General features: G+C 48.7%; 2 protein-coding genes across 2 annotated transcripts; both read right to left on the reverse strand.

Annotated features, from left to right (window-relative positions):
* Nucleotides 1-243: 243 nt before the first annotated feature.
* BDV37DRAFT_47502 (uncharacterized protein) lies at nucleotides 244-3,411 on the reverse strand. The gene is made up of 3 exons (XM_032090730.1): nucleotides 3,264-3,411; nucleotides 2,380-3,186; nucleotides 244-2,301 (listed from the first exon to the last, which is right to left on the reverse strand). Exons 2-3 carry the CDS (start codon nucleotides 2,793-2,795, stop codon nucleotides 381-383), a joined length of 2,337 nt encoding a protein of 778 aa, XP_031944281.1. The 5' UTR covers nucleotides 2,796-3,186; nucleotides 3,264-3,411; the 3' UTR covers nucleotides 244-380.
* A 3,290-nt stretch (nucleotides 3,412-6,701) lies between these two features.
* On the reverse strand, nucleotides 6,702-9,463 carry schA (serine/threonine protein kinase SCH9; the record flags this gene model as incomplete). The annotated part of the gene is made up of 2 exons (XM_032086604.1): nucleotides 6,702-8,124; nucleotides 8,193-9,463. 2 exons carry the CDS (start codon nucleotides 9,461-9,463, stop codon nucleotides 6,702-6,704), a joined length of 2,694 nt encoding a protein of 897 aa, XP_031944282.1.
* Nucleotides 9,464-11,234: the final 1,771 nt, after the last annotated feature.

Below are 11,234 nucleotides of genomic sequence, written 5' to 3' on the forward strand. Positions count from 1 at the left end.
GATGCGCCTTATGTCAAAGAGATAAAGAAATGAAAAGAAAGAGAATAAACAAAAATATGTGCAATATGACGGAGGTGATTCTCACGTCTGAGTGTATGTGCTCATAATAAGGATAGAAGGAGTCGTTGCACTCTTGGTGAACGCAAGTCAAATCGAGTTGAAGAGGGAAGAGAAGGGAGACCTTTCCAAGGTGTTCGAGATATAGAAAAAAGAAATTCCTCCGCTGTCCATCCATAACGCCATCGCCGCGCGCGGTTTTACTGCATGGGCCCTGCATGCTTGTTTTTGTGAAAGAGAGAATGACCGAAAGACATGTCGGGGGCGTAAGATCAGTGGTATACTCGTGAAATCGCTTCAGTGGAGCGCAAATCGTTAACCGGCTAGAACAGCTGTTTGACGTCGATGAGTTTGATATGCCCTGGGCGTTCTCGCTCCATGTGGAACCACCAATCTCGGCCGCTTTTATGGCTATAGTTCCAGGAACCGGTGCAGGCGTCCTTGTCCCACGGAAGTGCAGTCGGCGACGAGAGGCTCATCGGTGTCGAGGGCGTTATGGGAGTGTTGGGGCTTGAGCCAAATGTCGAGCTCCTGGTGATGCCTCCGAAGCCAAATCGGCTAACGGTCGTCGACGCAGGAGATGGAGGCTCCTCCGGAAGTGGGCTGGTATTGCCCTTATTTCCGAAGCAGTGTACCCCAACTCCTGCGGCGTATGTTAAGGACTGGTTCGAGGCCAGTATGTGCTTCCAGCCAACCAGGCCACCATCAGCTTCTTGCCCCTGTATATCAGGGCGCAGGATGAACCGTGGAATGGACACATCCCGTCCCTTCCTCCTGCTACCTACTCGGCCCATGTAAGCGGGCATCCTAAAGTCGCACACGATAACAGGCCCCTCGCCATTCTCAGGTAACTTATCGTGTCTCAGGCGCTCTGGTGAATCCCATTCCACAGACTCGTCCATGTCCATCTCTAAATCGTCATCTGACATGTCTTCCAAGGCACTGTCTGGCACATAGCCATCAGAATGGTCCGTGACGAGTACTCTCATTCCGGTTTCCGTGTCCTTCGCAGCCATGTCGATGAACGTCTGAGCCCGTATCCGAGCCGATGTGAGGTTATTTCCCGCCGGTAAGGCCATTGGTCGTGTGCTAACAGAGCCGTGGGAGCTGCGAGGGAGACTATACCGATCGGGCTGCAGAAGAGCCTGGCCTTTCGGAATGGGCTGGCAAACAGCCTGTAGGACACCAGGTGGCTCTATATCAGATGGTGCGCGGAGCGCCTCGAGCTGAGGAAACCCGTCCGACAGAATGCTTTGGGCGAGATGAGAATTGGGTGTGTTGATATGTTTCGGGGGCTTCACAAATGGAGCATAATCAAGCCTGGTCAGGGCGGTGTTGGGATTGGGACAAGCAACATCCCAATGAAGGTATTTGAGAGTAGATGAAGCGAACAACGGCTGGAAGACGATTCCATCGCTATCTAGAGTGGGGCATTTGTCATTCTGAACGATCTTGAACCGTTCTAATTGCGGCAAGGATGCTAAGATCTTCGAGATCACGAGTAAGGATCCAATATTTTGTTCAACGAGGGCCAATGACTTGAGCGAATGGGATTCTGTTCGTGACGTATATTGCGATAATCCTGTATCAGTAACGCCGGGCAGGTTCTCCAGGCGCAAAGATTCCAATGATGGCAAGCACAGCAAAGTGCTATCCGCGAAGGCTTCTGCGTCGAAATTTGCAATGCACAGGTTTTGTAGCGACGGTAAGAGGCTGAACATGCGCAGAAAGATGCTCGGTTCAAGAGCATTATTTTCGCTAATTCCGTACAGCATCAGGGTTTCCAGGTTTGTCCATGAGGCGTGATAGTCCAGAAACTCGAACATCTGCGAAGGTCCCAGACTTCCAGGGCAAGAGGTGCTGCGGGGTGATCCTTCTAAAACATCAACTGCCTCGCCCAAAAGCCATGTGTGTTCCTTCAGCTTTCGTCGTGTGGATAATGCGTGGGTCAACCGATCGAATTGGTGGTTATACGGAATACTCAAGCCCAGCAGCCGTTCCAGGTTGGGGCAGACCATAACGACCGACGCTACCAAATCTCTGTACTCTTCCCATTGGGTGCTCTGTTTCCCTTGTGTAAATAACAAATCCATCTGGGGGACACGAAGTTCCAGGACAAGGTTGGCCAGCAATTTTCTTTCCCGGAGAGTGCGCCGAAGGAGTTTTAGCCGGCTTCCTCGCTTCATCCGATATTTCTTCAGTTGGGCTGGGGAATCGTTACCAATGATATGGATACGATTGTAACTAATTCACCGTGTCACCCGGTCAGCATTTATCTCCAGTTGGAGTACTATCGCTAGTCTGAAAAGATATCGCACTCACAGCTTGGGCCTAACCACTTTTTCCCATGTCCGACAAGTCAGAGACAGCGCGTGCAGGTCGCGCTGGTAGCATGTTAAGCATCCCTGTTGGTTTGAACTAGTATGCAATGTTTCTAGTTGGTTTAAGACATTATCAAGTACATCCAGAGGCAGGCGTTTAAACTTTGATTCCAAAATCTTATCCAAAGATGCAGCAGAATCGCACATATGATATGAAGGGCTAGGCGAGATTGGGGAGTACACCGTCGGGGCTGTCGACACACTATAGTTGGATTTAAAGGAAGAAATCGAGGACGTGCGAGATGAGACCGGCTGCACCGTCACTGTATAAGGATCCTTGTACCCATGGCTTTGATGAGGAATTGGCGAATAGGACACAGCAGTGCTGTCGGGTCTACTGGCGACGACACTCATCATGAAAACGTGTGTGTTGCATTAGATAGGGATCAATACCAGATCAACAAAAATCTAGTAGTCGATGAAAGAAAGCCCGTGAGACAAAAGGACCGTGTGAAAAGGGAAAGGGGGCAAAGAGGCGGTCGAGTGGGGAACGAATGGGCCACCGGGAAGCACGTTGTCCGTTAGGATGTATGGAGGCGATACAGATCGATCCAGTGTTAAGATCGTTTTGGTAGCGAACGATGCGAAACAATGCGTGGTATAGAAAGGGAAATCACCCAAACGAATGAATAGAGGAGCAAGAAGAAAAAGAAAGAAAGAAAGCACTATTTTCAGAAAGAAGACAAGCTGCAAACGAGGGAGTACCACGCAATATGATTGAAGAAATACGGACAGAGCGTATCAATGACTAGTCCAATCAATTCGTCAGGAAAGTCGTTCACGATGGGGCGCATCAATGGGAAACTTAGCGTGTGCAGCACATACCACGGACACGCCACTTCTCCCTTTAGTTTAGAGTGGCAGGAACTAGGAGAACATGGCACGGCAGTCGGGGGCCGATCGTCCCCACAAGGGGAATGAGGATCGTGTGTTCCCGACTAGCGATGCCTGTAACTCGTGCTAAGAAATGACCGCGAGGCTGCGGAGGAAAGCGGAGAAACTCGTGTCATCGCCAGGACCAACGACAAGGGGGGAACGAACGGGACTAAAAAATCCTAGGGCTTGAATTGCCCCCCAGGGAAACTGCAGTAGGGCCAAAAGGGGAGGAGGGCCGTGGGCGAAGTTGTTCGGGTGGAGAGTTAGTTCCCTCGACGAAGAGGATTGGCAAAGTCAAACCCAAAGGAGTAATGATGAGACTCCCTTCGCATTCGTTTAGGGGGTTAACATATATTGGGGTGGCTGCTCATTCTGATCGGTTAGCCTGTTCGCGTAGAGTTCGAATGAACTTACTTGCATTGAATCAATCCATGGAAACCAGTCTTACGATCCGACATGAGCATCCATGGCTATGGGGCAATCGATGACGAAGTTCCGATCGCCCTTCAGGGGGGAAGAGAGAGAGATGGAGATGCATCACCCATTCTTTCCGCTATGCGTGAAATGGGGCACGTCGCCTAAGCCGTTTCCGATATAGCGCGGAGGTGGACCAGGGTTAGTGTCAGGAACAGGTGGCACTAAGCCGTTTTGGGTGCGGTTCGCAGCGCGCTCGGTTTTACAATAGGCTTAGTGTGTACAGGGGAAGTACAGTTCCTTAGTAAAATCCATCAATAAATCAGTCATGCCAACACCATCCCCCCTTTTTCGTTTCCTGCGTCCATTTTTACTTAAGTCACTATTATAACTGGAAAGACTCAAGGAATAGAGGAGAGATTGTCGTCATCATCCCTCAAGGACAAGAAAAAAAAAAGTCAATTGAAATTATGTACAACATTTACCTCCTTCCACCGTCGACAACCCCCCTGAGACACCCTAGGCATCAACGCATCTACCGAATGGGTCCATCACCAAACATCGGTTCGCCGTTGAAGTAATCCCTGAGATTGGCTGATGCTACATTACTCCGGGTCCGCCGTCTCCATTGACGGCCTCAAGGTCTACGCGGAGTACGGTTATGGCCCATAAATTTCCCTCGTACATATCAATCTCAAACCGCTATAAATATCGACTGGAATCGTTTCACGGAACGGAGTGCTGCGCCCACTTCCCGCCTATCACGCTGAAACTTCCATGTTATACATAGATATCTGATAGAGATGCAATCGGAATAGGCAATGGCCACGCCGGATCCAGTATTATATCATGTTGTGTGGATAAAACAATTCATCTGGAACCCCCACGAGGTACAAATATCACTTACTAACACCGTCATCACATCTTACTCTACCGCCGACTACCCCCGATACTAGTGACCTTTGGGCGGCTGCCCGAAGAATTATACTCCTACTGAAATCAGTAATACTGATATTTAGATCGACCTGCCTCAAGAGCAAGTGGGGCGGCAGCAGTCTTCTTCGTGTAGCCAGTCTGTCTGATAACAATCCCACACGTGAAACGGCACAAGGTGAACACTCGTTTCACCCTACAAGAAAGGAAGGAAGGAAGAAAAAGAAGAAAAAATTCTATACGTAGTGGATTCCATCCCTGAGTCAGGCAGAGTGGGTCAAGGGCCAAAAAAAAAAAAAAAAAAAAAGGCAAGATACCAAATCTGCAGGTAGTGTTTTATCCCGTTATCAGTTTAGGGGCGACGCAGGGTCATCATATCAACCACACTTGGCGCCGGATCTCCGCGTCGACACCGCTTCTCCAAATTCAAAGTTCTTAAGTAGAATTACACCATGCACATCATTTACAGTGTATCCATAGTTAAGCGTTGGACCGACCCTGATCTACTGCTGCCGCTGCGAGATAAAACAACGTGGTGCGGTTCACTAGTTGAGTTCTTTGCTGGAGAGCGTGGACGGTAGATCCTCCTATTAATCATACTCTTATCAGCCTTCAATCGCACTGATTTCGACATGGAGCCTGATGTATGAAACCTGCCCGGAAAAAACTCCGACTAGAGAGAGACTTACATGCAGGGGTGGTTGGAATAGAACTCGTGACACGGCTGCAGTCTGCCGCCGCCACCCAAAAATAGGATACGAATAGTCCCAAACACCACCACAGAAAAAACTTACACAGGACGGAGTACTAGCGGAGAACAACAAACCCACAAGTGAAACCCCGACTATGACCTCATCCTCGCTGATAATATTACAATAGTGTTCGACGATGTGCCTTAGACTACCCAATCAGGGCTTCCCCTGGTCACATCCACATTGACTAGTTAAATATGTACCAGAACGGCAAGTGATAGCGTATATTTGAACCATGACGATCTCTGGCGGTATGTCCTCTGGATAATCTCTCAGCCTTATCCTTGGCAATCTTTGTATCTTTCCTTTATGGTTCAATGGAGTAAAATCACTTACCATATGCACACAAGGAAGTAGTGGGTATTCGCTCGTGGGTAGTCTCACTCCAAGATTAAATGGTGAGGACGTCATGTATCAATTGCGCCGCCGGGATATAGACAGTGGATATCTCATCTATCGGTCACTTTGATACGAGTAGATTATGAAGTATACCTGCAATGTATCCAGAAGGTTATCTGAACCAAGAATGGCAGAGCGGAGATCTATCATGGATGGATGGATATATGTCCTCGGTACGCTAGAACCAGTTTATTCCATAGACCCTACTCGATTTCCTAGAACACAGAGCGCGTATACTAGATCGGATCGAGGCGTTAAACTTCATAATTCATTTATCTAGGCATCTCCGCCCAATGCAACAACTCCACCGAAGTACCTCCTTGCGCCATGCTGCCTGCGAAACGCCGCTGCATCCACCCCCCAAGATCATAGCTCCTGGGCGTCTAATACCAGATATGTATCCCCCATAGATCAGATCAAGATGCGTTTAGTAAGGCCATGCTAACCGTACCGAAAGGGCGCCAAGCCGGCCACCAATAGAAAAGAAAACGATAACTGTCGGATATCCGCAGGGTGAAGAAAGACAACGAAACAGATGGTATAAGCCAAAGACCCCGAAGGAGAAAGGAAAAACAAATGGGGTTACGAGATCTCAAGCAAGAGCAATATCCTGTCCCATCTACCCGGATGGTGGAGAATGGAAAACACCAGACTGGGATGGTAGTCAGAAGTAAGACCAGAACTTCTTTCGTCACATCCACAAATATAAAAGTACCAACAGCTAGGTCGCGAATCACTTGTAGCAAGCAGAAAATAGCAAACCAAGTTTTGGCCTGTTCCAAAAAAAAAAAAAAAATAAAAAAAAAGGAAAAGAAAAGAAAAGCCATGTACATGTCATATAGATATATGCAGAAAATTCACAACTCCAACATCATGCATCGCAAAATAATCACATATCGAAATTGTCATCAACATTGAAGATTCCAGGCTCTCCGCCTTCATGGGTCTTGTGAACACCAGTCATACGGTGATCGTCAAAGCCCCCGGGGCGGTGAGGTCGCTGCCACGTATCAGGGTCCTCGTCCATATGGTCTGTGGGCTCATGCTTCAGATGGTGGTCAATCGAGCTCTCGTTAACAAAAGTGAAGCCTTTGAAGTTAGCTTGCAAACCCGGGGACAGCGGGGTCGATGCTGGCATGTAACTATTCGCTACTGCTGCCGCACGGTCGTTCAACGTAGCGTTCGCATTCGTGAACTCGGGATCGAAGTTGGAAGTATCCGTATCAGACTTGAGTTTCGGTTTGAACGGGGGGATGACCTGTTTCTTGGACAACGCCTCCCAATCCACATCATGGAAAAATGGATGTTCCTTGAGTTCCTTGGCATCGGCCTTGGCACCTAGCCGGTGCTTCGGATTCCGGTTGAGCAAGCCTTTCACAAAGTTCCTTCCCTCGGTGCTTAACGCGTCTCGTGGGAATCTCACTTTGCCGAAAGCGATATTCTTATACATTTGCTGGGTATCTTCGGCGTAGAAGGGACTCCAACCGCAACACATCTCGAAGACGAGCACACCCAGAGACCAGAAGTCAACCATCTTGGTGTACCCTTGCTCGTCAAGTAGAACCTCCGGTGCTAGATACTCGGTTGTGCCGCAGAATGTGTTTGTGGTGTCATTCTGGGCGAGATTGGCTTTGGATAATCCAAAGTCACAAAGTGCGATGTGACCGTTAGCGTCGAGAAGGATGTTCTCCGGTTTCAGGTCGCGGTAAACGATGTCGTGCTCGTGAAGATGCTGGAGAGCCAAGATAAGCTCTGCAATGTAGAATTTGGCACGGGCCTCCTGGAACCGCCCTTCCTTTTGAAGGTGCCAGAAAAGTTCACCTCCTGACATGTAGTCCGTAACGAGGTAGAGATCGGTCGGGGTTTGGAAAGAGAATTTGAGACCGACAATGAATGGAGAGGCAGCCATAGCGGTCCGAACCAAAATATTCCGCTCTCCCAAAGTATGTGCAACTTCCTTCTTCTGGATGATCACCTTCTTCGACAAAACCTTCATGGCATAAATCCGGCGTGTGTCTTTCTTCTTGACCTGATAAACCTGGCCGAATGTGCCTTTACCAATAAGCTTCAGGACCTGGAAATCGTCCGGCCCCACCTGTTTCTTCTCGGTATGCTCGAAACGCATTTCCACGTAAATTTCGCCAGATACTGCAGAGTCACCTGCGCCGCGAGCAGACAAGGGGAACCAGCCTTCTAGCCGGCTGTTGTCTTCCTTGAGGTTAACGCACAGTCGCACGTGACCTAGAAATGCCTCTTGGTTTTTGCGATCATATACTGAAACATCAATCTCGGATTGATCGCCGAAGACATCGCTGAAGATATATCATTAGTGAGGTGCTCTAGCATGACGGGGAAGGAGAGTGGGGTGGTTAAAGCTTACAAGGTGGCTTCATGGTTCCAATGGGGATCGGTTACGGGTGCCCTTCCCCTAAGATCAGGACCATCGAGGGAGCTATTGTTGCTACTTTGCCGGCTCTTCATCGGGATGGCCATCGGCCGCCCAGCTTCACGATCAGACTGCTCCTGCTCCTTCTGGCGTCGCTCAATAGACTCTTCTTCCTCGTCTTGAGCGCTCTTGGAGATCCATTCATTCCATTCGAACACGCAAACAACATAAGGATCAAATCCTGGCTTAAGCCCGCGGCCTTCGGAAATTTTCACATATAAGTTACCCTTGATCGGAGCCACTGGCGGGCCTGACGGTTGGGGGGTTTCGGCTGGAGATGGAAACGCTTCCTCAAGTTTTCCGGCGATTTCATCAGTAGATTTGTCCATCTCATCGACCTGCTGTGTTGGCTCTGTCGATTCAGGCGCCGAGGTAGCCGGTAGCTTATCGGTTTGTGACCCTTCGTTGGACATGGCACGTGGGGTAAGCGGTGGGGTATTCTTTAAACGTGCAAGATCAGACACACTCCCAGTTAGCTTCGCAAGGTTCTCAGAAGACAAAGAAAGGTGTGGCTTCTCATGCTCGAGGAGGGGAACTTCCGATAAACACATCGGGTCAGAGGTACGAGGGAGAGAGGGATTTGAGAAGTGGGTGGCAAGGACTGGGTCGTCAGACACACTGGAGACTGGATGAGAGGTATGACGGCGAGCTGCAGGCTCAGGAGAAACGCTTGCAGGTGGAGACAGAATGCTTTTCAATGCACTAAAAAAGGAACCCATCCCTTTCTCTGGGGATGACGACCCTAGCTCAGCTGTCTCCGACTCTTTCTGAAGCAGGGAAGACGCAGAGCAGTAAGGGGGAGTGGGCAAATTTGTGGGAGGTAAAGACTCTGGTGAGATTTCCTTTGCTTCGGCTTCTGAAGACTTCATCCCCGATGCCTCGTCACGCTCCATTATGACAAAAGACCCTGAAGACGAGGAATGGTGACCAGTGCTTTGGTCATCCCGTGTCCCTGTGACGTACGCGCTCGACTGAGCCAGGTGCGCGAAGGCAGCCGTCTCAGAAGGAAAGAACTGTGATTTGGGAGGGTAAAGCGGGCCATGGGAAGCACCAACCTGGAAGAAATTGTGCATTATGGAAGGCTGGCGCTTATCCGAGAACTCGGGCTGTGGAGTAGCCATCCCGGACGGGCTCGGACTGTTTGAACCGATCTGATCTTGGTTATCGTCGTCCTGTAGACCATTGCTGACGGAGCGGTTAGCCATGGATGAGAGCCGCAAGTGTGGATTGAAGCGCTTGAAAAAACACAAAAATAATGACATGGTGGTGATGGCATGCCATGGGAGGTTCAATCAAGGAGAGGTAACATGGTCGTAACCCAACATGGAGTTGAGTCACAGCACCAGGCCAGATGCGAAAGAAAGCTAAAGCTGCATCAAGCTGCAGGTCTCTTCCAGAAGGCAACGCTAAGGCTGACATAAATGCGCAGATGTCTTCCACCCAAGGCAACACAATCCATGGACAGCAAAGCATAAAAGTAAATGCCTCACGATGCAATGGTGCCAGGACTGTGGGCTTTCAGGTAGACAAGGCTTTTCTTTTCTTTTCTTTTTTTCCCTTCTGCCACCTGACCGCAAAACAAACAAGACAAAGAGACCACGAGTTTCTTTATTTCAACGATCTTGCAAAGAGACACATTCTAGACCAGCGTTGGGATTGAGCGAGACTCAGATTACTCACTTCTGGGTTTTTAGCAAGCCAGCATCTCCACGCAATTCGGATCCGTTTTGAATGGTAGCCATGGTTTATGTTCCATTCGACACCCAAGAAATCCTCCGCTTTGCACACGTTGATAAGAAGATGGCGCGATAGGTCACGTCGAGACTGCAAGAAGCGGATGGTGCGGGTGACCGGTCAAAGTGCGGAAGTTGAGAAGAGAAGAGATAAAAAAAATTTAGAAGAAAGAAACTGTTCACACCGGCAGACAAATGTCGAGCTAAGGAAGTTTGCGGATAGATGGATCCGACCGGGATCGGATCGTACCAAGCACAGGTGGAGGGATGGAGGGGCTGAGGCGGGATGACCGTCGACTATGGTTGGGGGTTAGAAAAGATTTGGTCGGTTCCTCAGAAGGCGTGTATGAGGATAGAGAAGAAAATTGATAGAGAAAAAGAAGCTAAGACAGTGTGATTCACAGGGGCAAAAGGAAGAAAACGGAAACGAGGCAGTATTACTCAGAAACCAAGGATCGGGGCAAGGTGAAGAAAAAAAAAAAAGCCAATGCAGTGACAGTACTGTGTCTGTACCTTTAGGTTAAGGGTAAATGGGTCGGAGGGATCTCACACTTGCAATGTGTGGCCGAGCGAACCTTGGGTTTAGTGTCAAACTCTGGGCCCATTTAAATTGGGCGAACGGCGGCGGACTGCGGGATTTCCCCAGAAAGAACAACACGAAAGAGGCCGAGCAAGTGACAATAAGAATAGTCAAATAATAATCGTAAATAAAAATAAAGATGAAACAAAACGAATCAATGACAATTGGAAGAGCTGAATGGGTGACCAGCCCTATTGACTTGTACCCATAGAAAAATATCAAAAATCAACAGGGTGGCGTTTTAGGGCCGAAAGCTGAGCATCCAAGGCATAAGCTGCCGCTGATGCCGCTGAGTAGATGGCGGACAGTGAAGAGCGCGGTACTTCGTACTAGGTCAGGCAGCCTACCAGCACTAAGGTACCTACTAAGCAACCAACGCGGGCCTCACTAATCAGAAGAAGTAATCAGAGTCTTGTCGTGAGGGGAAACCACAAGAGAATTAGACGGGGAGTCAGATATAGTATAAATAATGGAAATGAATTGAATAAGGGAGATCAAATGAAAATCCGATCACTAAATAAATAGATAGAACCTTCTCCTTTTTTTTTTCCTTGGATATTGAGTAATACTGAATACTCTTTCTTTCTTTTTCTTTTTCTTTTTCTTTTTCTTTTTCTTTTTCTTTTTCTTTTTCTTTTTCTTTTTCTTTTTCTTTTTCTTTTT

The sequence above is a fragment of the Aspergillus pseudonomiae genome (assembly GCF_009193645.1).
Source record: "Aspergillus pseudonomiae strain CBS 119388 unplaced genomic scaffold BDV37scaffold_14, whole genome shotgun sequence".
Lineage (NCBI taxonomy): Eukaryota > Fungi > Ascomycota > Eurotiomycetes > Eurotiales > Aspergillaceae > Aspergillus > Aspergillus pseudonomiae.

What these genes read in the sequence shown, in the direction of transcription:
- BDV37DRAFT_47502 (XM_032090730.1), bottom strand. Translation starts at nt 2,795, where the DNA reads ATGATGAGTGTCGTCGCCAGTAGACCCGACAGCACTGCTGTGTCCTAT. An exon ending in AAAGTGGTTAGGCCCAAGCT is followed by an intron (nt 2,302 to 2,379) that starts GTGAGTGCGATA and finishes ACGGTGAATTAG; the next exon opens with TTACAATCGTATCCATATCA.